This window comes from Medicago sativa, chromosome 8, assembly GCF_051527215.1.
Source record: "Medicago sativa cultivar Bolivia chromosome 8, Bolivia_mono, whole genome shotgun sequence".
In the NCBI taxonomy this organism is placed as follows: Eukaryota; Viridiplantae; Streptophyta; class Magnoliopsida; order Fabales; family Fabaceae; genus Medicago; species Medicago sativa.
In genome coordinates, this window is record NC_140756.1 from 79,583,240 (window position 1) to 79,610,945 (window position 27,706).

The 27,706-nt window shown below is 32.3% G+C and overlaps 2 protein-coding genes across 3 annotated transcripts; one reads left to right on the forward strand and one right to left on the reverse strand.

Moving 5' to 3' along the window:
* Nucleotides 1-5,286: 5,286 nt before the first annotated feature.
* Nucleotides 5,287-8,589, forward strand: RPA70B (RPA70-kDa subunit B). Of its 2 annotated transcripts, none has more exons than XM_085738406.1 (12): nucleotides 5,287-5,468; nucleotides 5,580-5,747; nucleotides 5,842-6,042; nucleotides 6,214-6,388; nucleotides 6,495-6,765; nucleotides 6,851-6,953; nucleotides 7,041-7,165; nucleotides 7,258-7,336; nucleotides 7,423-7,567; nucleotides 7,789-7,949; nucleotides 8,032-8,152; nucleotides 8,240-8,589. In XM_085738406.1, the coding sequence occupies exons 1-12, from the start codon at nucleotides 5,341-5,343 to the stop codon at nucleotides 8,438-8,440; spliced, it is 1,878 nt and encodes a 625-aa protein (XP_085594532.1). In that variant the 5' UTR covers nucleotides 5,287-5,340; the 3' UTR covers nucleotides 8,441-8,589. The 2 variants fall into 2 exon arrangements, with proteins under 2 accessions (XP_085594532.1, XP_085594533.1); XM_085738407.1 differs by having other exon boundaries at nucleotides 5,580-5,726.
* A 2,435-nt stretch (nucleotides 8,590-11,024) lies between these two features.
* Nucleotides 11,025-15,411, reverse strand: GDPD6 (PLC-like phosphodiesterases superfamily protein). Its single transcript, XM_085738408.1, has 8 exons — nucleotides 15,329-15,411; nucleotides 14,460-14,638; nucleotides 13,912-14,095; nucleotides 13,362-13,436; nucleotides 12,841-12,950; nucleotides 12,155-12,373; nucleotides 11,819-11,974; nucleotides 11,025-11,411 (listed from the first exon to the last, which is right to left on the reverse strand). Exons 1-8 carry the CDS (start codon nucleotides 15,342-15,344, stop codon nucleotides 11,178-11,180), a joined length of 1,173 nt encoding a protein of 390 aa, XP_085594534.1. The 5' UTR covers nucleotides 15,345-15,411; the 3' UTR covers nucleotides 11,025-11,177.
* Nucleotides 15,412-27,706: the final 12,295 nt, after the last annotated feature.

Here is a 27,706-nt window from a genome sequence, read left to right on the forward strand (position 1 = left end):
TAAATAGTGTTTGGGTACACACACATTAAAATATTTTTTCTAATAATAAAAAACAAATTGATAATAAAGTGATTTAGTAATTTGAGAAAAAAAGTTGTGATGTGTGTGACCACATTGGCGCCTTCTATGGTGGGAGACCTTAATAGGTCTCCTACCGTGAGTGAGTGAAAAAGTTGCAGGTGTATTGTACATCCGACCACACACAATCAAAATTACTATTCTCTCTCCTCTTCTTTTACTATTCTCTCGCCTTTTCTTCTGGGTTGTTTCTGTAAGTTTGATTGACCATGGATAGACTCTCTCTCCTTCATCCTACATACTTTGTTTCACTCATTTTTTCCCATTTATCATTTTTGTTATTATTTTTTATAATTTACTTTTCCAATCAGAATAATTAATTGTGTTCTTTGTTTTAAATCTGGTTTTAAAACACAAGTTAATCCAAATCACTGGTATGTAGGATTATACCAACAAAATACTAATCCACAAGAGAGTTAAAACAAACCCAAATACAAAAAGTGACACGGGACCAAATTAAAACTAAAAAACGCAAGAGATTCAACATGATCATAAACCAAGCCTTATGCTACAAAACAAGCAAACCAAACCACTTATTTCTCCTGGCTAGATTTTCTTCATCAAATCTTGCAGAGAAGGGAATAAAAAATGGACTACAAAGTATATACTGCCATTGTAATGTTTGAAAGCAACAAGTGGTAACTTGTAATTTCACGGCGGCCGATTACAGCATGCGGAGATATGTGGTGGATTGATGGCGGCAACCCATAGAACAGTTCTAGTCGTACAACAGTACTGAGAATGGATGGAATAACCTAAAGATCCGGATGAATGTTGATGAAATCATATATGTGATACCGTCAAGATGTTGAAAATTGAAGGTTTTTTTACTATAAATTGAAATTGAAATTAAAGATAGCATACTCTCTAGATTTTTTTTTTTTGTAATCATAAATTTAAATTCAATGATTAAAAGGAATAGAAAGGAAACAGATAGGAAAAAATATATCTGTGAAGGACTGCAATGGGAAGGAGATGACAGAAGTGATGTGGGTTTTTCTTATGGTGGAGATTTGTGAGAAAGAAAGAAGGATAGGGATGAAGAGGAAAGAGAAAAGGAAAAGTGACAATTAAATTAAAAAGTATTGGATGTTGTTGGTGTATGCTAAGAATCATACAACTTTACAATCTAATGGTTAAAATTTGTTTCATCCACTATCTAAAAATTTCTTTCATCCACTCACTCACGGTAGGATACCTATCCACTAGGGCTGGACAAAATTCTGTTATCCGGCCCAATCCGCCCGGTCCGACATGCCCGCGGGTGAACGGGTCGGTTCAACGGTTAATTCGGTTCAAACGGGCTATTCATTCCGGTCTTTAATGGATTCATATGGTCGGATTCGGTTGGCTAACCCAGACCCAACGAAACCCGTGAACCGACCGAGAGTGCTTAGATAATTAGGCATAAGATGCTTTGCATCAGAGACCCATAGTATTGTCCCATCATTTATGTGTTGGAGGTTGAAAGTCACAGGCTTTTTATCCAATAGTCATTAAAAAATTATATTTTTTTAGCTAGTCTTCCACATCTATTTTCATGACAGCAAAATACTACTACTAGTAACGTGTAAAACAGAATCAACCATAAAAATGAATAATTTATTCTCTTGTTCAATCCAATACCAACATCAATTTATTTGTCTCTTTTTAGCTTCCAGTTTAACTTTTTATTTTTTCTCCTCATCTTCTTCATAACAATAAAGAATGCATGTGTGTTTTGCTTCAAGTGAAATCAATACTCCACCTGCATCTCTACATAAAACTTACACCAAACATTCTTCATCTCTGTCTTATATCGTATACACATCCTTTCTCTTATTTTTGGTAAAATAAAAAAATATCTCAAAGATCTAAACTTCTGGGTACAAGTTTTTTTCTTCTGATTTTTGAGGTTCATGCGTTTCTTTTTTTAGTTTATGAGATCCGACGAAACCCACCCGCTCACCCGAAAAACCGACAAAACCGAAACCGATCTAACCGGAAAGACAAAACGGACGGAAATGGGCTGGCTTTTCTCCTCCGTCGGCCTACTCGGTTTGGGATTTCGAGCCCGAATTCCGACCGAGCCCGACCGTTGTCCAGCACTACTATCCACCCTAGACTGAGCCCCAAACATTATATTTATGTTTATGCCCATGTAAGAATACCTCTACCAATGATACCAAGAGTTTAAGGGTGGCATTTAGGGTGGGTGAGGGAAAGAATTTCCCATCATAGGAAAGTTATTTTTGATCATTAGATTAAAAGAAGAACACACTTTTATCATACACTATCAACACTTGATTATTGTTTACACTATTTTCTACCACCCTTCTCTCTCCTCATCCCCCCACCCACCACCACCAGCAGCAACGTTAGTTCTCCATTTTTCTCCATTTGCCTTGATTAGTTTTCTCCCTTCCATTCACTATTTTCCTTTCAATTCACTCATTCATTATTTCAAATAAAACTGTTAGGATCAAATCACAATTGAGTTTGAAGAAAAAATTAAGAAAAAAACGAAATTGTATAATTAGATTCATGGTTTTTTTGTGGTAAGTTTGATTCAATGGTTTCATTTTGTGAATTTATTAGAAAAGAAGTAAAAAAAATCACTGTTTTTGTTTTTCTTTGGTTGTATTTTTAGATAGTGGAAATGAAAACAATATCTTCATATGATTTCATGCCCAAAGTTTAAAATTTTGTAAAAGGGTTGCAAGATTATGTAATGATTGAATGCACCGTTATGTAGATGTTGATTGATTTTCAGATTTAATTTCTTTACCAATTTCTATCTATATTTCTTTTACAATATCCAATTTTGTTTATTTAAATTGTTTTTAGTTTTAATTTGATTTCTGGGTTATAGCTTACAGGTGAGGAAGAGCTTTTCAGATTTAAGGTTCTCAGTTTGTGTTTGATTTTCTTGGTTGAAAGCTTTATCATGAAATTGAAGGAGAGAGATGGTGGTGGAAGATAGAAAGATTAAAAATCTAGTGTTGAGAGACTACTATAATAGTGTGTTCTCTAGGTGATCCAATGATTGGAAATAACTTTCCCATGGTGGGAAATTCTTTCCCTCACCCACCCTAAATGCCACCAGAGTGTGAACCCACATAGACATTACAACATGGTGGGGTTTAGCATGGGAAAGGGTAATTGTTTCCCACCATGGGAAAGTTGATTCCAGCCATTGGATTAAATCTGGCACACACTATTATCATACACTCTCATCACTATATTTTTTTCTTTCCATACAGTCTTTCTCCACAACCATTCTTCTCTCCCCACTCGCTGTCACTCTCGTTTCTTAAGGAATTCTACGATTCTTGTGGTGAACCACTTGAATATGTCATGCCTTTAATATGGAACAAGTTACTGTTTCTGCAAACTATGAAGTATGAACTGAGGGGAAATACTTAGGAGCTTAGCAGACTTAATATTTGGAAGAAAATCAACGTTTTTTTTCTCTCAAAATTAAAAAAACTACCACATTCATCATCAATGCTTTTTTTTTTTATTCTAAAAAAAGACCAACAAATTTGTCCTTTCATGAAATTCCAGATCTGAGTTTGTTATGTTCTTGGTGTGGTTGAGCTATTGATGCGTTGATTATAATGTCTCTATTTATTTAGTATGTTTGAAGATTAGATCTGAACAAGTGATTATGATTTATGGTAGCTGAAGCTCCTAGGCAATGGGTGCCTATTAGAGTGTTTTTTGGAGTAAAATGAGCCTTGGCTTGAGTTTGGTGGTGGTGGTGAAAAGGAGGGTGGTGGTGGTGAGGTTGAAGACAAAGTGAAAAAATATACAGTGTGGACTGCCTATATTATGATCAGTGTACCTCTTTAATCTAGTGGTAATAAATCAACTTTCCCATGGTGGGAAACAATTACCCTTTCCCATGCTAAATGCTAGGGGTGGACAGCGGACGGGTTCGACCGGTTTCCGGGCCCAAAACCCAATTCCGCCGTGAACCGCGGGTGCTATAACCACCCCCAAACTCGTCCGTTTTTCCGATCGGTTTTGATGGTTTGCGGTTTTTCGGTTTGTTCGGATAAACGGTTCGGTTTACACGGTTTGTAGATATGAAAGAAAAAAAAGTTGACGCTGAAAACAAATGAAGAAGAACCGGCGTTTAAGATTAAAGGGAAAAACATCTAATAAAATCAGATTCAAGAAGGGAAGAAATCAGATTCAACACTCAGAGTTCATGACGCTTCTTGTAGTTTTGCTTATGCAGATCGGAATTCGCGATGCTTCTTTTAGTTCCAACACTTCTTAGTTCTTCCAAAAGAGATCTGATTTAATGATGTGCATGAATAGATGGATGAGAAGATCCTCTCACGAAATGGTGAGTTTCTGTTTCGTTGGAACTGTGAAGAATTGGAACTGTGAAGAAAAAAGAGAAAGGGTAGGTCTCATACTCTTGAGAGAGAAAAAGATGCCAGTACCATTTTGTTTTTTTGAAAGATAAGATGCAAGGACCATGGCACTTGTTGTTTGTGTGAGAAAGAAAACATAAAATAAAAATAAATAGCTTTGTGATAGTAAAATAGACAACACACGTGATGACATATGATAAAGGGAGAAATAAAGTTGTTATCTGACATATGCACGTGGGTCTCAAGGAAAAAGCAAATAGATGTAAGTATTTGTAGCTTCGGTCGGTATACGGGTTCCGACGGGTCATTTCTTTGCATCCGTTTTCGTCCACTACTAACCAACCATAACCGAACCAGTAACCCGCCTGAACCCGACAAACCGGTTTGCCCCGCCCGTTGCCCATTTTTGTTCGCGGGCCGGCCGGTTTTGGACGGGTCGGCCCAATCTGTCCAGCCCTACTAAATGCCACCTTATAACATATGAATATGATAACATCCAAGTAACTTTCTTTACAATCTAAAAAATCTATTCCTCTACACTCCTTCAAATTTCAAAACAAGTCACTATAATCTTAACACATGTCTCGATAGTAGCATGATACTTAAATCCTATAAAATTTGAGTTGAAACAACTTAAATGCATTTTTAATTTTACGCGTAAAATTGACTAAAAACGTGGCTTGGCGCCATTAGTTTAGGGGAAGAGAGTGAAAAAGTAGCGCCACAAAACAAGCGAATTGAAAACTGAAAGAATGAATAATCCGCGCGGGCCATAAGATTTCAAAGTCAAATTCCCGCCACAACACACTACAAAAACACACTCTCACACCTCTTTCTCTTCACCCTTATTTTCACCTTCCCTCTCAAACCCTAATTTCTCACTTCACAATATCCAATGGCGAAATCCGTTTCCCCAAACGCTATCTCCACCTTGCTCGCAAATCCATCTCCCGATTCTTCATCAGATCTCCCTGACATCGTTGTTCAAGTTCTCGATCTCAAAAGTTCCGGCAACAGATACATGTAATTCTTTTCTTTTTTTTTTCCTTTTCTTTTTCGTTTTTGTTTTTGTTTTCGATTTCAGATCTGTAATTGTAGAATGTTTATTTATTAATTTTTTTGATCTTTGATTAGGTTCTCTGCTAGTGATGGAACAAAGAAACTAAAAGGGATTCTTCCTTCGAATCAGTACTCAGAAGTTCTATCTGGGAAGATTCAGAACCTTGGTTTAATTCGCATCCTTGATTACACTCTCAACGATATCCCTAGAAAATCTGAGAATATCCCTAGAGAATCTGAGAAGTAAGCCCTAATTTTGATGTTGCGCTCTTGTGTTCATAGTGTTCCGATCTATAATTTTTTAAAATTAATTAAATTATTTTGGGATTTGTATTAGGTATCTTATTGTGATCAAGTGTGAACCAGTTTCTCCTGCTCTTGAAACGGAGATCAAGAGTGAACAATCTGGCATCACCTTGAAGCCAAAGGAAGATATCGTAGTCAAGCGTGAAGGTTCTGCTGCTGGGATTGTTTTGAAGCCGAAGCAGGATGTGGTTTCAAAATCTGCTGCTCAGATCTTGCACGAGCAACATGCAAAGTGAGTAGTACTTATATTTGTTGGTCTTGTCCTTGTTATTTACTTTTTGTTTGTATTTGTATTCAGAAAGTTTAGAATTTGAGTTTTTGTTTTGATTTAAAGTTTGAGCTTTGTTTGTTTTGAAATGATTTTTTGGTGATTATTTATTTATTTAATTTAATGGCGTTTCAGTTCTGCTCCTGCGAGATTGGCCATGACCCGTAGAGTGCGTCCTCTTGTTTCATTGAATCCTTATATGGGTGGTTGGACAATTAAGGTCAGTGTTACAAGCAAAGGAACAATGCGTACCTATAAGAATGCTAGAGGAGAAGGTTGTGTATTCAATGTTGAACTGACTGATGAAGATGTAAGGAACACACTTTTTGGTTTTTTTTTTTTTTTTTAATGTTGTTTTGGTTTTTAAGTTTAGGGGGTGACATGTTCTTTTTTTTTTTGTTTTGAAATATTTTCAGGGTACTCAGATTCAAGCAACTATGTTTAATGATGCTGCAAGGAAATTTTATGACAAATTTGCTATTGGAAAGGTGTATTACATTTCAAAGGGATCATTGAAAGTTGCTAACAAACAGTACAAAACTGTGGCAAACGATTATGAAATGACATTGAATGAGAATTCTGAGGTGGAAGAGGTAGCCAACGAAGCTGCTTTTGTTCCAGAGACTAAATTCAATTTTGTCCCAATTGATCAGTTGGGTCCTTACGTGAATAAGTCTGAGCTTGTTGGTGAGTGTTGGTTAGAAGTAATGCTATTATTGTTTGTGTTGCTCTTATTGTTGTCATCTTATTGTTTATTTGTTGTGGATTTCAGATGTTGTTGGAGTAGTTAAGAATGTGTCTTCAACCATGAGCATCCGAAGAAAAAGCAACAATGAAACTGTTCCAAAGCGTGACCTTACCATTGCCGATGAAACGTTAGTGTTTTCCATTCTCTTTTACAGTGTTAGGCAAGTGTTATTTTATAATGTTTTTTTGATCAATCCCTATGATTGACATTGCAGCAAGAAGACAGTTGTTGTGTCTTTGTGGGGTGATCTTGCAACTAACATAGGACAAGAGTTACTGGACATGGCTGATAAATCTCCAGTAGTTGCAATCAAATCCCTCAAGGTTGGGGACTTTCAAGGTATTGCAATGTGAAAAAGCTTTGCTTATTATTGTATAACACTGATGCAAAAAAAGCTCATATATCTCATTGCTGAATGTTTTCTGTGTCAGGTATTTCCTTGTCAGCTATAAGCAGAAGTTTAGTTCTGGTCAATCCAGAAGTACCTGAAGCTCAGAAGCTTAGATGCTGGTATACCATTGTCCCCTAGGTTATTGTTCCCTTTTTATGTTAAGTCTATGATAATCATATTTATCTGTTTTTTATCTGGGTTGCAGGTATGATTCCGAAGGTAAGGATGCTGCAATGGCTGCTATAAGCTCTGGTTCAGTTTCATCATCTAACAGTGGAAGTAGATCAGTTTACTCTGACCGTGTTCCACTTTCTTACATAATCTCTAACCTCTCTTTGGGGGCTGAGAAGGTATTCATTGTTAACTACATTTTTTTTTCTTTCTGGTCTAACAATGCATCCCATATTTAGTTTATAATTTTTAATTTTCTGGCGTTGCTAAGATAGTTTCAACTGGCTATTATTTGATATTAATGTTCAATATAACCAATTTTTTTAATTCTTGCAAATTACAATGGATTGCAATCTTAGACACTTGTTTAATCTATATTATCTTTTCATACTTTGAGCAGCCTGCATTCTTTAGCATCAGAGGGAATATCAGTTTCATAAAGGCAGACCAGGCAATGTGGTATCGTGCCTGTAAGACTTGTAACAAGAAAGTTACTGAAGGCATGGATGCTGGGTACTGGTGTGAAAGTTGCCAGAAAAATGATGCAGAGTGCAATTTAAGGTAATGTAACTGTTCCAATTAACTGGTAGTTTTGTAGATTATAGCATAGCAGTATTTGAACCTTTCAGATTGCTTCTCTCAGATATATTATGGTTGCAAAAGTTTCTGATGCAAGTGGTGAGGCTTTCATATCTACCTTCAATGAGGAAGCTGAGAAGATCATTGGGTGCCCTGCTGAGGAGCTAGACAACCTTAGATCACAGGTAACATATTGGATACCATTATTTTAATGTTTGAGAATGAATCATCCATGCCAATTGGCATTAATTTTATTCTGTTATTTTTGTTAGGATGGAGAAGAGAATCCATATGCAATGAAATTGAAGAAAGCTACATGGATCCCACACCTCATGCGGGTCAGTGTTTCTCAGAATGAGTATAATGGTGAGAAGAGGCAAAGGATAACAGCACGGGCAGTTGTACCTGTTGACTTTGCTGTTGAGTCTAAGTTCCTCCTTGAAGACATATCAAAGATGATAGCCTCTCATTAAGATGGAAATGCTGGTTCAATGTCTCTAGATCTTTTGGTTCACTGCTTTTCAAGTAGATGTTGCTGCTTGTAATTATTAATCCTCGGATTATTTATTATATATTTTGGCTGACTCCAGACACATCAATGGAAATTTCTTGCCTTTGGTTACATTTGAAAGTTAAAATTATTATTTGTTACTGCAACTTTGGATGTTAATAGTAATACTCGTTATAATTCAACTTTGGAAGTAAAATTATTATTTCGTTACATTTTAAATGTCTTACAGCTCTCTTACGATTAGGCTGATGTGAATCTACATCTACATGGTAGGTAGATTTCTTTAAAAAGAAAACACCAACTTTTATCACTTGGCACGATTAAGGTTTTGTTTTGGAATCAAGAGGGAATGAGAATGGAAAATTGAGGATCGTGAAGCAGTAAAGGGAAGGGTAAGTAATTTCTCTAAATCTTGTAAAAAAATCTCAAATAAAAAAGAAACTCAATGCGTTTAAAGATTGAAATTTTCTGAATATGTTTTTAATTTATTCCTTGTTTTTTTTCTTTTTTTCTTTAAAAGACATTTATCTGTGCCAAACCAATATTATTCACAGGTATTTCATCTCATTGTTAGAAATATTCTTTCAAAAAATTAAGAGACTCTTATTTTTCCCGTCCTCTTCTCCATTTAAAATCTTTTAATTCTTGTTCTATCTATTTTTTGAACAAGGTCAATAGAAACTAAAACGAGTCTTTTGTTAATAATTGAACTTGAAAGTTATATTAATAATTAGTTTCTTAAAAAGTAAAAGTAGTAACGCAAAATCACTTTGAGCTCATCAGCATGGTCTTTATCATTGCTAAGTAAGTGGAGTGCATCTTCATTTGTTGTTAAGGGTTTTTGAATCTCAAGTGACAACTGATTGACGATTAATATCAGCTTAAGCAACTTAGGCCTTTTCACATAACGTGCTTTCTTATTTTCTAGCTTTTAGAGGCTTGTGCGACTGTGTCTTGTTTCATTCACTATTAGTTTGCCTAGAAACAATTCAATGCGTTAGATGAAGTGAGTTACATTTGATACTTGGACTAATGATGTAAATATAATTACATTTGATACTTGGACTATTCAATTCTGAGGTGGAAGAGGTTGCCAATGAAGCTGCTTTGGTTCCAAAGATTAAATATAATTCTGTCCCACTTGATCAGTTGGGTCCTCATGCCAATCAGCCTGATCATGTTAGTGAGTATTGTTTAGAAGTAGTCCTACCATTTGGGCTGTAGGTATGATTCTGAAGGTAAGGATGCTGCAATGGTTGCTTTAAGGTCTGGTTCAATTTCATCATCTAGCAGTGGAAGTAGATCAGTGTACTCTGACTGTGTTCCACTTTGTCACATAACCTCTAACCTCTCCTTGGGGGCTGAGAAGGTATTCATTTCAAAACATTGTTTTTTTCCGATATAATAATGCATTCCGCTATGATTCTAATTTTTCATTCTCTAGCATTGCTAACTGCTAAGTTGGTTTTATCTGGTTAATAATTGATATCAACCTTCAATGAATTTTAATCCTAGACACTAGCTTAATCTACAGTCTCTTTTTGTACTTTGAGCAGCCTGCTTTCTTCGGTGAGTAATTTCTCCACATTGCATAATCATAATTCTTCATCATTAAAGTCTTCAATATGGAAGAATTCTTTAAATGCAACGGGCTAGTGCTTCAGTACTTCAGAGAATTTTGAATAATTTTTCACAAGTACTGTCATGTATCATAACTTATCTTCCATAATATTAAACCAAAAAATTGAGATTCTCTCGTTATTCCTTTTTTCTTTTTTAGAATGTCTCCAAGTTTTGTTACATTTGTAGTTGGTCAGTTACTCCTTTTAAGTTCTTATAAAAAAAACACGTGACCTTTCAGTGTATTACGTTAGTTGAAAAACATAGTCATTCATGTGAGCTTCATCTCCTTCCTTCTCCCACTACTCCCTCTTTACATTTCATATTGAAAAACTGTAGAGCCATAGAAATGAAATTTCTGTAGCAAAAGCTTTATTCAATTGGTCGAATTCACGAAGTGAGAACACTAGGCATGACAAAAGGCAAGTGTTCAAATAACTGTTGGAATTGTTGCGCTGAAATTAGGAAGTCGTTTGTTAAGTCATGGAAACAACCTTTGCAAATGCAATATAATATTGTAAATACAACAAATAGGGCAAAAAGGTATGTTCTTCAATCCTCACATAGTCACACAAGCGGGGCATGCGACTAACAAACTGCTGGCCATTTTTTTCATCACAGTTCTCATTACGACTTCTAACAAACTCACTAATGGACCATCTTATGACAAGCTGTTACTAGAAGCTCCCGAGTAACAACTTAGAAGTTACTGGACAGTCAAGTGCTCGAAAGAAATGATCAACTGAAATTTCTCAGTGACATGAAAGTGACCTGAAAAGGACCCAGGCACACTCTTTTTAGAAATGAAAAGAGGGGGGGATCAGATGCCCACTCAGTAATCCTAGCTTCAATATTTTTCATGTAAATGCAGTCGAGAATCCGCAATACAACTTTAAACTTATGAATTTATTATCTGAAAAAAGAAATAGATTTGAATCTGATTTTTCCTTAGTATTTAGACAAAATAGCTTTTCAGTCGAACATTCTCTTGAACATGTTGATATATAAGCTTCTGAACACAAAATAAATTAATCCAAGCACATGCTTTTTTTTTACACACCATCTGACACCTCAAAAAATCATTCATAAGCGGATGCTAACACAGCAATTTTATGTAATAGCTCGGATGCAGTCTTGTCATCTTGACGGTTAGGGGTTGTCCATTCCTGAAAATTATGAAGACTACCAGTGAAATCTGTAAACAGGCCATCAATTCCCATTTTGTTGATCCAGTAATCATACTCCTTGTAAGGATCTTGACTAAAGTTGAAATGCAAAAACTGGTTCTCATTTCTGTACGTGTATGGATGCACCTGCATCATCATCAACAATCATATTGTCATTTGTATAGCTCCAAAAACATTCATTTATGACACTCGAGCAGTGTTGTCAATATTGGACCGCAGAAAATACTGGTTTGCTCAAATTCTGCCATGCTACAGTGCTGTTGCGCCACTATTTGGCAACACTTTGTGCTAAATGGCATATCACGGAACAATAGCTATTTGTTAAAATTCCGTTATGAATGATATTACGCCTTAATAGCTTCTATTTGGTAACACTGCACTCTAGATAACAAATTAAAGGTGGGTAAATATCAGCTAATTATCACAAAACATGCAAGACAATGAAATAAAGAATACATCCACACAATCTTTTGAAGATTGGCAATTTCATGTAATCATATGAAGAGAAACAAGGTTCAATCAAAGACGTGTACCTGCAGATTATGAGCATGTGCCCTGGCAACAAGATCCGAAGGAGTCATCACATAGTTGTTAACCACAGGTACTATAGTATCCTTCCAAGGTCCAATTCCTACAACATATTGCTTTATGTAGTCTAGGTATGTATCAGATGTAATTTCCCAATATGACTGCACATAATCATTACAGTACTATTTTGTTAGGCTTTGGAATAGACAACTTATAAACAAACACAAAACAACATTGTATAACATTAAAAGGATTATTTCTCAAAATAAAAATAAAAATTAAGACAGTACATCAATTTGTAGAAGATCAAGGGATAAGCCAAGGTAAAATACATTACTCACCTGATTAGTGTCTTGTGTTGAAATATCAACATCATCGATTAAAAAAATCTTAGGCAAGTCCGTTTGATTTGATATATACACAAGTGAAGTTGGAGCAAATGACTGTATAAATGCAGGCTGTTTCAACCAATGTTTTGACAGGTATGAACCCTTGTATCCATATTTCCGAAGTGTTTCAACAAACCTGTCCTCAAATCGTTTGCCGTCCGACCATTTCACCTGTTATTTATATCAATTTAATGAAAAGAAAGCAGACAGCCTCTAAGGAAATGGACTAAAAGTATATTAATAACTAATCTGAAATTATCAAGCATGAAATTTAAGACCTTTGGAATAAACATTCCAGCAGGTGATAAAAATCCTCTCTTAGTACAATCCGGATCTTTCGAAACTTCCAAAAATATAACATAATCTCACCCGTACAATAATCATTATCCTAAACTTAAGCTAAAGTGACAGTTTAGTTCCTTGATTATAAAACATATCATGCATATGCACAATAAAAATGCTGGATTAGATATATTCTTCCGTTACAATATCAACTCATGGATTGTACAAGATATTACCAGCACCAACCATCACATTCATACAATAAGATTGGAGGGTCAAAATAAATCATTTTGTTAACTATATATCGATTGTTCTGCCAGACAGAAGTTTATTGGATTCTAATGAGAAATACTCACATGCTGATTGATAAGTACTGGATTTTTTATCTCAGGATATATTCCAACAACTCTGGGTGCATCCAATGCTATGGTAATGAACTCTTCAAAAGTGATTATTTGAAATTTTCCTGAAAGAGATTCCAAAGATAAGGCAATAGACTTAGCCATTTCAATGCGGGCCAAAGTAAATAATAGTTTTATGTAATAATCACATGAGAAAAACAAGTAATCAGCAGACGGTTCCAGTAAAAATGATCATTGAACCATTTTAAAATCTAATGGAGCTTTGACACATGTATAAGAGAAGAAAAGGAGAGTATCCTTGTAAAGGATATTTCCACCTTTACTTCATCTTATTCTCAACATCAATACCAGTTCTTATTAAAATCTGTCATGAACTAAGAATCTTATTTGCAATGAGTTTAGAAGTACAAAGTGGCCACAAAATAGTTCACAATTAATGCATAACAATTCAAAGAAATGAGGAAATTACACAGAATAGAATGATGAAAAGCTACTATGAGTAGAAAGGGACTAACCGTTAAACTGTTGATCCCTAAAGCTGAACCTCTGATTCACCCTCAGCGACTTTAATTCCTTTAATGTGAAATCAACTGCAAATATGCAAAGAGTACAATTACTTTAGCAAATTATATTCACTTGAAAGTGATGAAAAAACTGGATGAAAGAATGGAATATTGTTTCTGGTTTTGTTCAATTAGATTTAGAATTATAGACTAACGTACATAAATCCTATTGAGAAATAAAACGTCTTAGAACCCTAAAATTAAGAAATACGTCTATACAAAGCAAAATGGTAACTCAATAAATTAAGGAAAGAAAAATCAAGTAATACATCAGATTCTTTCAAAAAGAACCAAATTTGTTAAGATGCCCAAGAGGACGTTCAATAAAAGTAGAGAACTTGAAACATGAGCTGACTTTCCAGAATAGGCGTCACTAGAAATGAAAATTTCGAGTTTATGAACATATGTCTCAAGCAATAGACAACATTCGATCTGATTAACCTCCCAATATATTTTACGAAGGAAATTTGAAAAGAAGCTTAACAAAGAATAGCAACAGTACCGACAAAAAATCCAGTGGTAATGACCCCTTCGACTTCATATGTTCTTTTACGATTAGCAAACTCTTTGTATTTTGCTATGTCAGTAGTATTATCAAGAGTAACGTCGTGGAAACATATAAGAACACCATCTTTGGAAGATAATATATCTGTTTCAATGAAGTCTGCACCTTCCTCAATAGCTCTCTGCAAAAAACAAATATCATTTTTAGGCAAGTATAAATAAACCAAAGTTGAAAATGACGTCAATTATGTCATCCGCATCGTACCAAATACTAGTTTGTGCATAATTGTAGCATGGTTTCATTTGATAATAAGAATCAACAAGATAAATGAATATATTTAAAATAGAATGTAGAACACAGATAAAAAATAAAAATATTGAGCTAATCAGTGTATGGTCAATGGCTATATGCAGCACAGTGAACCACGGGCACCTTAAAAACTATTGACACCACATTTTTAAAAATATAATTTGGCAAATTTTCGATGCAGATGTAAAGTAATGAGAAAGGAATGCAATTTTGCCAGAAGAGTTATGTGGATTCACCAGATATGCCTCGCGAGTTTCTTCAGGAAGTTCTCCATTTGAGCCCCTATGTGCAACGTTATATGGGCGAAAAGTTTGAAGAGGCTGCTTACTTCCATGGTCACCTTTGCCAGGAAGAGGATACAAAGGCCTAGCCGTGCCCCCAATCACGAGCAATAGAAAAACAAAAGGTGCAAAACCTGTTACATTTATGATTTGTCACACCAAGTTTGGAGATATTTAGCTGACAAAAAACAAACACATATTTGTACACAAACATGAAAACATCCAACCCAACCCATTTTCATACTAACTAACTAAGAAGTGAACCCTGATAAGCCAGTTAGAGTTACTGATGATCGGTAACATTGTAGAAATGCAGAGAAATATATAAACAAGTGAAAAATAAATGAAGACAAGGTAAAGATATGCTTGTAAATTTAAAAGTTGACCCAAATTAGTGATAAAAGCAGAAGCATGAGATGATATACCAATGGACACATATCTAATCCAGTTAGGGATTCATGAAAAGAGAAACATTTGAAGGCATGAAGGTCAAATTCTAAGTTAATTTCCATTCTTGCATAACTTAATCATGACTAATAATCATAAAGAATCTTAACACAATTGTAGAAATGCATATGAATGCATGCATTTTGAAATGAAAATTGGGTTTCCCTTGGCCACTTAATCTATCTATCTATATATATTAAAATAAAAAAAACACAATTTTAGCGGCAATAATAATATATAAAACCTACAATTTGAATCAACAGTCAATTATTACTACCAAAATTGAAAATTGAAGCAAGTTGGTTGGTTGGTACAATGATCCATTTATACAGAGGCTAATAAACGAAGATAGATTCTTAAAAGTGACAAAACATTACCCGATAACGAAGACATTGAGATAGAAAAGAAGTGCTTCGATGTGTTGTGTTCGTCACTCAGGTCATTGTTGAGTCTTCTTCGTATCGTAGGAACGTGAAAATGGCAACAAATTAAAGTCGTTGTTTGCCGCGGAAATAGGGTCCACAAACGAATATTCCCCGCATTTCTTTGTTCCTACTTACGTTCTAAATCGGTTTACAAGCTTTCAATTTCATCTCAAATTATCATGACAACCTGGAAAAAAAAGGTTGTCATATGTGTTTTTCTTAAAATAAAATTACGACAGCCTAAGTCAATCCTAATACAAGTAGATGATGAAGAACAGGTGTCATTCTTTCTGTGATTAAAAAAATACTACAACTTGTGAGTTTGACTAGTTATTAAATAGGTACTAGTATGTAGACCCGTGCCAAGCACGGGCTAGAATTTTGCCATACTCAAGGTAGAGAATATTGTGATTTATCAAGTGCCACATAAAGCTCAACAATGGATAAAAGAGTGGAAGTCGAACCAAAATCAAGCGAAAAAAACTCATACCTAAGCCTTAAAATTTTGGATAAGACGGTGCATCATTCTCACTTGTGTGTTTTCTCTTTCTTCAACGTGTTGATCCACAACAGTGTTGACTCCTCAAGAAGGCCCAACAGTTGTATCATATCCCAGTTCAACATTGTGGGGGAGCATGAGTGGTTCTTGGTGGTGGACCACACACACGGAGAGTTCAACACTTAGCGGAGAGATGTTAATGTGTCGAGTTAAAATTTTAAATTGGATGCAAGATTAGATGTTGAGCAATATATAAGTGAGATGACCCATATATTTTTTAAGGCTTTGAAAATAGATGATCCATATACCTAATGTTTTAAGACTGTGAATAATGATGTAATGGCTACCTCACTTATGTGGTTACTCTTAACCGAATATGATGATGCAATTCAATGTACGCTCCCACATAAATCTCAATATTATGATGATTTATATGGTTAGTTTTTAGGTATCATTAGTTTAATTTTCTATCTTAAATTTTAGTTTTTGGATATCATTCATTTTAATTCAACTTCTATTATTTTGAATTCTTTTACCGTCGATCTTTGGTAGGATCAGACAATGAAAAAATATATATGTGTTTTGCTAAGTTGACAAAATATATGATTATTATCCTTAAAAAATACATAGTTATTAGACATTTTAAATTGATCTAGCATTTTCTAAATGAGTATGATATTTTGGTAACATAATTACCCAATAATCTCCAATGATCCTTCAACAAATTCATAAAATTAACAGAAACTCATTATTCCATATACTATCATAGGTAAAATACACACCCCTTAAATTCTTCCCTTATCATTGATATCATGTTCAAATTACTTTTTCATTTTTTTCTTTTTTAATTTATTTTCTATCTTTGCAAGAACAAATGGAACAAAAATATCCCTATATGATGAAACCGTCACCAACCCATAATTTTTATCATGTTGTTTCTTTGATCTTATTTGGCTATCTCATCTGATCACAGACACAAAGAGTCACACAATTAAGATAAAGATGTTAATGTGTCATGTGTGAGTTAAACATCTACATTTGATGCAGTAGTAGAAATTGTGCAACATATAAGTGAGATTTCCAATACACTTAATGTCTTAATGTTTTGGGTGAATATATGATGTTAATTTCACTTGTGGGGTTTCTATTATTTAAGTGTGATGATCCATTTACTTAATATATGGATGTCATTTGCTAAAAAAATAATATTAAATATAAGTTTTTGGATGTTGTTCGCTTTCATGCAATTTTTTTATCCAACCTCCATGTTTTAAATATCTTCACTTTTGATCTTTGGTGGGGTCTAACAATGAAAAAAATGTAGATATGTTATGCTGAATTGATAAAGTACATGCTAATTAGACATTTTTAAAATCATTTATGCTATATAGTACGGGGCTTTGCATACGAAAAAAGACGAAACTCATAGGTGTTTCATGCTGGGAGAATTATAATTCCGTATTGGATGGAATAAAGGCAGTATGGGGGTAAAAAATTGGCTGCCACGTAATGCATTTTCTTCCCTTAGCTTTTCGTTCCGTACTAAGAAGCATTTCTCTTTTAAAATAACGTGGCATTTTTTAATTAAGTCTATTTTTTAATAAAATAATTAATCATAAATTTCCAACTCCTTCAACTAACTTACAAAATTACCAGTAACTCATTCTATTTTTGATACTTCCTTTTGCTCTTTTCATGAAGGATAGGAACATAAACCTACCTCTATCAAACCATCATTAACCCACATTTTTTTACCATATTAGGCCTCCGCTTGACCTTATTTGACTATGTCATCAAATCACAAACGTAGATAGTCTCACACTAAGAAAGATATGTTAAAAAATATTACCAATGAAAAAGGAAAAACAAATTATATAGATTGATTAATTTGTTGATGCAAATTTTTGCAAAAGTAAAATTTTGCTGTAACTTGATAATTTTCCACATTTATAACTTTTTGTTGATCATCGCTCACTCGTTGCTGAAATCAACATCTTATTTGTTGTCTTTTGAGGCGAATTCCTAATTTCAAAAGACCTTTTATTTGTGAAAAAGAATCTAGAAGAAGTCAAATATACATGAAGGGATTATCATATAGGATTGTAAAATTGACACACAACTTAACATTATCCGATAAATACAGCTTCTTTTAGACCAACTTACTCCGAATAAAAAGGAAATCCCAAAAAAAAAAGGTGGATTCAAAACCAAATCCATTAAGCTACTAATTTAAACTAAAAATATACACTATTAAACAAATTAAAAACAAAATATCTCAAAATCATCATACACATGGAAGTTAATAGTGAACTGAGAAAAAAATTCAACCAATCCTATAATGAAGAACAAAACAGTTGGTTGGAAGTGTCATTTCCTATTAAAAATATATGTTGCTCCTTAACATGTAAAAGAGAACAATTGTTCAAGAAAACAGGAACACTTAGTAATATTCTCCTTCTCATAAGGTGTGATTTTTATTAAATTGATTGTGTAAAAAAAGGTATAGATAACGAAGAATAATCGAAAGAGATAAAAACATATGAGAATGGATCTCTTTTATTTTTTGGTAGAAGAATGAATCTCTTTTTTTTTATATAAAAGAAAGAATAAATCAACATAAAAAAGGTTAGGCGACAGTTATGGTTGGAGAGTGATTCCACTAGTGCTTTGCTAATTTTTTCTAATCCTTCATTAGTGCCAGTTATGCTTCGAAACAGATGGCATAATGCCCGTGGTTTGGGTATTCAGGTTATTTCTTCTCACATTTTTCGTGAAGGTAATTGTTGTGCGGATAGGTTAGCAAATATGGGTCATTCTTTGCAGGGATCTGTTTGGTTAGATGTATTACCTGCTGCGTTGTATCTTGATTTCTTTCGGGAAAGGGTAGGCTTACCTAATTACAGATTTCCTTAGGGATTTGTAGTCTGCTGTTTGTATTGTTTCTTTATTTTCTGAGGGTTTTGGCCTAGTCCCCCCTCTTCTTGTACAGTTTTTACTTTTTTTTTTTTAATAAAATGTTAGAGTTTGGCAGCATAGGATGGAGGTTTCCCGGGGTGCCAACCTAGTTGGGATGTCGGTGTTTCCTCTTGATGCTTGTCCAATCTCCTCGCTTAGCAAAAAAAAAAAACATAAAAAAGGTAAATATGACAACAAAATATATTTTAGAAAGAAAAAAAGGTATAGAAAGTAAATATGAATTTTTTTTTTTTGAATTTTGACTTGAATACATGTTAATGCTTTTTAATGACATCTATGAGAGAATTATTGTGTGAACATAAAGAATTAGGCACTTCATTTGATATCACATACATAAAAAGAACAAAAATAATAGAAAAATAATAATTAAAGAATCATTAGTTTTTAAATGATTATATCATAAGCATTGTTTGTGTGCGACCAAACGAAGTGTCTAAATCCTTGTGACCATCCAAGAACTTTTTCATCAATGATACATTATAATGCTTTGAAAAAAAAGGAAGTAAAAGAAGTAGAAGAACAAATGCTAGAAAAAACAAATATTTATTTATATCCTTTAACCCATACCTGAGGTAGAAATTTCTAATCGAAATTCATTCCATATTTGTGAATGTAAGACCATCCACAACAGAGCACCCAACATTGGGTGCTTAAGTGGGTCCCCTGTGTCCATATCACCAATTTTACGGTAATACTTAATAAGCACCAATTTTCTCCAACCTAGCACCTCAAAAGGAATTATTAAATAGGCCCTTACAAATAACTCTATATCATTACATTTTTAACAAAATTTATTCATTTTACTAAGATTTATTAAATGGGACCCCCATGAAAAATGAAGAGAGAGAGGGTGCTTCCATAACCACCCTCCTCCATAAGCACCCATATGTTTTTTTTTTTAGAAATTAAGCACCCATATGTTATACTCCACAATGAGGGTGCCTATTTAATGTGGTGCTAAATAGGTGAAGCACCCACCATTGTGGATGGTCTAAGAGCCTTCTACATGGATATGCATATTATCAAAAGATAGTAGAATAACCTTAAAAGAATTTATTGATGAAATGAATAATAAATTTACATGAATTTTGTATAGTTGAAAAACAGTGTTAATTTCATCATTACTCGTATCAATCGTTTGTAGTCATTCTTCTTATGAAACAATTGAACATAGGGGAAAAACCAAAATAAATTGATTCAATACACACAAAAAGTTGAACGAAAAAAATAAGACACACACACACACACACACGGGCTTAAGAATCAAGCACAACATGAATCAAAACAAACATAAGGAGCTAATATGTGGTTGAATCAGTTGCAGAGTGAACGCCGATAAGTGGCTGAATCTATCGTGTAGTGAATGATTCAACACTAAGAGAATTAGAAAAGTTATCAAAACATTTTCCAAGATTAAAAAAATATACTTAATAATGTGCAAGAAAAATAATTATGCATATTTTATTTAATTCTGCATATGCCATGAATATAAAAATTGTTTTTATAAGTGTACTCCTTGTTTTGTACCTATAAAAAAATTGTAAATTAAAAATAAAAATTCGTTGGATGTGTGTGAAGAGAGACTAAGTAAAGAAAAAGTACAGAAATAATTCGAGTAACGTGAGTATATATAGTGAAGACATGACTATAAATTTGAATACAAAATAGGTACCCAAAATCAATGCAAAATTATTGTCAGACGTTTTTATTTGCATTCAATACGTTTAATGTGAAAAGGGAAGACATTAAAAAAAATTGCATTGACTTCGACAACTTCTATAAAATATTAGTACCAAAGATATCATTACCAAAAAAGAAATAGACCACTAAAGCAATAAAGACATGAACAAATGGTAGCAATTAGAAAAAAATAATTGAAAGCAACTAATGATAGAAAGCAAGATTATGTGCAACCTGTACTTTGAAACTCTTGTAAGTTAGATGTATGTTATAAAATAGACGGCGTATACATTTAAGATCCACTTAGGTACATAAAATGGGATTTCTATTGTGGATGTAAAATGTTTTCACTCGCCTAAAAAATTGTGTACACCATGAAAGAGACCGAGATCGAATATCAATCATAACATCCGATGAAACAATTTTGACATTTTTATTATTTGAGTTAGAAATTTTTAGGACTAATTTTCTCAAACTATAAAATTGTTTTAAATATATATTATATATGTAAACTTATATATATCTATTCACACTGGTTTTGTTTAAGAAGCAAAAACAGAAATTGAGACAACAACATGTACTTGGGAAACCGCCGTATAGAACCCGCTCAAGGGGTGCTTCATCTCCAAGTGTCCAATGATTGTCCTATATTGGAGTGCTTAAGGTATTGGCAACTCGGACACAGGAGTTGCTTTCCGTCTCATAAACCATTGTTAATTATTATTGCGGAATCTTTGATTTTCGCGGTGTCGAACAGGTTCCGAATGTTTATTGATGATTTTGGTGGATTTGATGAAAATCAAAGCTATGTTGCTGGTGATGTTGACTTTTTGCAATTCCAGAGACTCGTGCTAAAAGTTTAACAGAAATTGTTGCCCTTTTATTTTTCATTCTCTTTTATTTTCAGCTTTTGAGGGTTTTGGCTTAGTCCCCCTCTTGTGTATATATTTTCCCCTTTTTTTAATAATTTTTTGAGTTTGGCGGCATATGATACGGGATGCGAACCTAGTTGAGATGCCGTTGTTTCCTCTTGATATTTGTCCTTTCTCCCGGCTTACAAAAAAAAAAATTGAAAAATGTAAAGTTACTACAATAGGCAATAAACCACCCAACTGGTAGGCACTATTGTTGGATGACAACTTTTTAATGTTCCAAACATACAACAATGTTTATAGTAACTACCATTCATGGAAATTAATCAAGCAAGTATTGACTATTTTTTTTTACCGTGTATCCTTTAAGCATAAATGGAGTCGAGTAAGACCACAATGAATGGGAAAGGTTTCTCTTAGGAGATTTAACATTGATGTATATTTTAGGCTATATTTGAACATATGATTTTTGATGAAGCTTAAGAAAATCTCTTACCATCGCATCCAAATACCCTTGAATAACAGGTATAAATTTTTTATAATTGGAAATGAGTCAATCACAAATAAATTGTGTAAAATTTTGAAAACTGTAAGGATGATTATAGACGGGTAACCAAACATGTCATTAAAAAATGAGTAAATTGTATAAAATTTTGGAACCTACACATTTACCTATAGTAAAAAATGTCACGATCTATAAGTAATTTTTTTTTGACAAACGATCTATAAGTAATTGTATTTTGTTTTGGCACAATAAGCAAATGTATTTATTAGGGAAAAATATAAGCAAACATTATACTGTTGTCTTTTTTAAATCATACAAAAAAAAGTTATGTTTATACCATATGAATTTACAAATTTAACATCAAATTTTTTTTTTTGGAAATAAATATAAGTGAATTGGATTCCTAGAACGCTTACAAAAGTAATTTTCAACCATCTGGATGAGTCAATTACTTACCAATTGAGTCAACTTTCATGGCTAAGAGATTATTTAACTTAGTAATTTCGATTTTTTTGGATTGATGAAAAAGAAATTACCTTAATTTCCCCCTTAATGATTAGGTCCGTATACGTGCATTTTGAATAATTTTGATACACGTTCTGAATTGGTTTTAATTTTGAATGCTTATGATTCATGTTTTATTTTTACTGGAACTTATGATTCATGTTTTAATTAGCGCATTAATAATTTGCGCTGAACAATTTGATTCAGTTTTGAGTAGAAAAAGTGTATAATATTTCATAAATGTTAAGATTGTCTTTTTTACGCAACATAAAGATTAAGAATTGATGGACATTTAAAATATATAATCTCATTGACAAATTTGAATGTGTGATGAAGAATATGTTTTACTAAAGATAAAAAGAATAGGGGATAAAAAAAAATAAAAAGAATACCATTTGTGTTTAATGTGCGTATTAATGGTCATATTAATTTGTGAATATTTTTTTTTTACGTAAGCAGTTAATTAGGGAGAAACAATACACATGTACTTTTGCATATTTAGTTTCATTAAATTAAAAAAAAAACATATTAAAAAATAAATGTGAAATTATGAAAAGGTAGCTTATGACCTTATGTTTACAAACATATTAATAAATAAATTTAAAAACATATTTGAACAAAAAAAAAAATTAAAAACTTATTAATAAATAAATGAGAAACTTCCTTAAAAAAAATAAATGAGAAACTTATGACCTTATGTTTACAAACATTTATTACAGATTTTATTTTGAACAAATACATTAATTATTTTTTATTATGATATTTCTAAATATAAATCAATATAAAAGTGTTAACTTCAATCAAAAACACATATGTGACCAAAAAAAGGCAATATACATAAATTTTTTTGTGTGTAAAAATATAATAAAATTTAGATAATATATATTTTTCAAATTGTTTTGTAATTATATAAGTTCCTCTTTTAAACAATATCATCATTAAATTTGTAAAATAATAATTCGAGTAATATGATAAAACAATATTGAAATCAAATAAACTAAATTGACCGCAAAAGTTTATAAGGTAAATATTTTATTTTAAGGTAAGCATTTTTTAAAATAAACAAATATATTGAATTGATTAAATAATAAATAATAATACAAAACATTATGTACAAAAGAGTTTTGATGTTTATAAAGATGACACTCATTTCTCTAACATGATATGAAAAAACAAAGTGTATCTAACACATATTAAAAAAGAACAAAATATAGCTACAAACTACAACATGTAAAGCAAACAAATGAATTGGATCCTTCAAAAAAATGAATTGGTTGAATATGAAAATAGATGACAACTAAAATACAAATGTATAATCTTCCATTACAGTGTCGTTAATCTTCTCATCCTAACTCTGTATCTTATCATACTATGAGAGTTCTCTAACAGTGACATGGATTTTCTCAAAAAAATAAATAAAACACAATAGTTAGAAAAATAGTTATAATCATTAAGACACAAAAAAACACAACAATACGGAAACTACTATAATAACGATTATTACTAAAGATCATATTTTTTCAAAAATAAATAAATTGCATAAACAATCAAATATTGTTTGGCAAACAAAATATTTCTCATTCACACAAAAAAAAATTAGCAACCAACGATTGACAAAAAAAAAAGAAGCAAAGAAACTAATAAGAAAAAAAAATTAGCAACCAACGATTGACAAAAAAAAAAAGAAGCAAAGAAACTAATAAGAAAAAGAGAATACATGGAAGAAGCAATGTAATTTGCAATGGTCTTTCGAATATCATTTATATAGACAATTTGCAAGGGTATTTTAGTATTTTTTTTTCATACCAAGCACATTCAAAAAGGAGTCTTTATAACGATATCATTAGAAATCTTTTTCTTTTAATTTTGTAACCTCTCTTTGTGCTAATTCCATCAAGCATTTATATTGATTGATATTGTTCATCATCCTTTTTAATAAACTTCTAAAGCAAACTATTTTTTTTATTCTCTATTTTGGGTTTTTTTTAAATTACAAAAAAAATATAAGAAAGTAATTTTTTTTTAAAAAAATGTAAAGATTCATATTTTTTTTATAAGTTTTATACATTAAAACAAATTCAATAATTGTTGTGCATATAGACACTTGATATCTAAATAATGTTATAACGATAAATCATTATTATTATTAATATTATTTCTATTCAAAATTACAAAAATAATATCAAAGTCATACCTTAAAACAATTTAAATGAAATTAATTTTTTTAATGGTCAGATTGTCATTACCTATTTCGCTAAGCCTTGAAATTTGAATTTCAAATGGAATATCAAGTAGAAATTTGAAGTTTTAGGTGTATTAGAGCATTAATGATGATTAACAATTTAGAGTGTCACGTGTACTTTTACAATTTTTCAAGGCAAATATATATAATAGAGATAGATTCGTAATTTCGTATATAGTGAATGAGTTAACTTGTATATACCAACAATTTTTTTTATTGATATATCAAATCACTTTGTTTTATTGGTGCATCTAATCACATTGCTTTGTTTTAAAATATAATTAAAAAATATGAAAAAATAAACAAAGACAATAAAAACCAACCAACAATATTCCTTCAAAAAAAAAACCAACATTAACGTAGAAAAATTATAATTTGAAACGACCAAATTATTTTTCTAAGGAGAAACAACTAAATTATTCCTTCAAAAAAAAACTAAATTATATATTTCAGCCAAAAAAAAATAAATTATCAACAAACAATTTGATGATAATGCCAGTAAACACTAAAAAGAACATTATTACGTGTTTATATCCATGTTTCATAGAAAGAAAAAAAAACTCCATGTTTCATAGATTCTTATCAATCCTTCTCAATCTTAATATTCTTCAAAAATTCTTGGACGAAATTGTACTGCTACTACGTGTTGATCCTGATATCAAATGATCGCTTGAAAGGTGTGAGTTCAAAATTTAGATGTCTAATTGCTAGGTCTAGCCTCCACGTTACATATTAGATCCATAATCCCTGGACTTTGATAAAGAAGTCTAGAATTTATAAGTGAATTAAAAAAAATGATAGATAATACTATCAAATAAAAACAATACAATGAGAGAAAACTAACAGAAAATACTATAAATGAAAACACCTTTTTACCCGAACCACCATCATATACAACTTTCGTTACGATATTTGGAAAGAATTCTGAATTCTTTGAATGAATATGAAATGGTGAAAGTTGAATCAATATTTATAGAGAAAAATTGAGCAATACAATTGTTGATGCAGATCTTAAATTAGAACTTTTTTCACAGGTAATTATAAGACATTTATGGACATTAAAGGGTGATTGTTTGATTAGTGGAAATACACATACAAAATGAAATGGTTGTAGGTTCAATAGAGAGCATATTCTTATAGGATGCCACTTTTGAATTGGCATTCATATCGGTATCAATTGTAATAAATGGCAAGGTCAAACATGTGTTAATTTGTAACAATGATTTATCAATAGCCAATAATCAAGCTACAATTAGATGATGAGGTGCACATGTGTATTAGTGATGCTTAGGTGTGTAATACATTAAATGAAGTTTAACATAGAAGAGTGCCAAGTGTACTTTTCAAAAAAATTAAGGCAAATATATATAACTAGCATGGACACCCGTGCCAAGCACGGGCTAGAATTCCGTCAAACTTAAGGGAGATAATATTGTGATGTAGCAGAAGTCCGTTAAAGTTCAACATTAGATGAAAGAGTGCAGGTTGAACATCAAAAGAGTGAAAAACTCATACTTAAGCCTTAACGTTTTGGATGAAACTGTAGTCTCATTTTCACTGTGTTGTTGCCCTTTCTCCGATGTGTTGATCCACATTATTGTTGGCTCCACCAAAAAGTCCAACTGTGGTATGATATCCTGGTTCAATGTTGTAGGGGAGAGGGAGTGTTCTAGGTGGTGGATCACGAACACGGAGAATCTGAAACTTAATGGAGAGATGTTAATGTGTTAAGTGTAAGTTAAAATTTTATATTGTATGCAAGAGTAGATGTGAACAACATATAAATAATATGATCCATGTTGTAATGCCTTGAGACTTTGGATGAAGGTTTGATGTTAATCTCACTCGTGTGATTGCTCTTAGCCTAATGTAAGGGTGTTCAAAACTGAACCAATCCAATGCAAAAACCACAAACAGAACCAATCCAAACCGAAACTGCAAAAAACTGCATTTGATTTGGATGTATTCGGATCACTTTTTCACTCAACCACATGGTTTGGTTTGGTTTGCGGTTTTCATTTTACCAACCGAACCAAACCAAACCAAACTGCAACATAATAAAAACACTAATTAAAATCTATGTCACCTAGACCAATACTCATAGAAACTCAATGAAAACTTTTATAAATGACATATTTTTTCTCTTGTTAAGTTTTTTCTTTGCTTTTTTATTTCAAAAATGTATTTATGTTCTACTTGAACTTTTAGAGAATGATAAAATATAAGTATTTTACATTTTTTACATAATAGAATTAATTTTTGTCCACATTTTTAATTTGGTTTATGTTGTTTGGTGAAAATGAAAATTTAATGTGGAATGAAATTAAAAACATTGTCGGAACCTTGCTGAAAATATGTTGTGTGTTACCTTTTTAACTCGATTTTAATGTTGTAAACAAAAAATTGTATTGTCTCAAAAAAACCGCACCAACCGATCCAACTCAAACCGTATTTGTTTGGTTTGGTTTGGTTCGGATTGTGCTTTAAAAGTCAACTGAACCAAACCAAACCACATGCTTTTTTATCTTGCGGTTCAGATGACTTTTAGCCTCAAAACCGAACCAAACTGCACCGCGAACACCCTAGCCTAATGTGATCATACAACTCAACTCGGACTCTCACAGAAGTTCCAACGTTGTGATAATTTTATTTGTTAGTTTTTGAATGTCGTTTTGTTTAATTTTTTATCTTAAATTTTAGTTTTCAAATGTCAAAAAATTATTCAACCTCTGTTATATTTGATTCATTCACTTTTGATCTTTGATAAGATCTGACAATAGTAAAATGTAGATGTGTTTTGCTGACATAAAAAATACATACATGTTTATTAGACATTTTAAATTGTCGTGGCATTTTTTTTATGAGTCTAATATTTTGGTAAATTAATTGAACATTAATTCTTATCTCCTTCAATAATGTATAAAAGTACCAGTAACTCGTTATATACTTTATACTCTTAGAGAAAAACAATAACTCCTTACTTGTTTCTCTTTTCATTTCTCTCATGTTCAAATTCCTTTTTCGTCTTCTTTCTTTTTCTAATATACTTTCT

What these genes read in the sequence shown, in the direction of transcription:
- RPA70B (XM_085738406.1), top strand. Translation starts at nt 5,341, where the DNA reads ATGGCGAAATCCGTTTCCCCAAACGCTATCTCCACCTTGCTCGCAAAT. An exon ending in TTGAACTGACTGATGAAGAT is followed by an intron (nt 6,389 to 6,494) that starts GTAAGGAACACA and finishes AAATATTTTCAG; the next exon opens with GGTACTCAGATTCAAGCAAC. An exon ending in TAGACAACCTTAGATCACAG is followed by an intron (nt 8,153 to 8,239) that starts GTAACATATTGG and finishes TATTTTTGTTAG; the next exon opens with GATGGAGAAGAGAATCCATA.
- GDPD6 (XM_085738408.1), bottom strand. An exon ending in AAACTCGCGAGGCATATCTG is followed by an intron (nt 14,096 to 14,459) that starts GTGAATCCACAT and finishes TGTTTTTTGCAG; the next exon opens with AGAGCTATTGAGGAAGGTGC. An exon ending in CACATGCTCATAATCTGCAG is followed by an intron (nt 11,412 to 11,818) that starts GTACACGTCTTT and finishes ATGATGATGCAG; the next exon opens with GTGCATCCATACACGTACAG.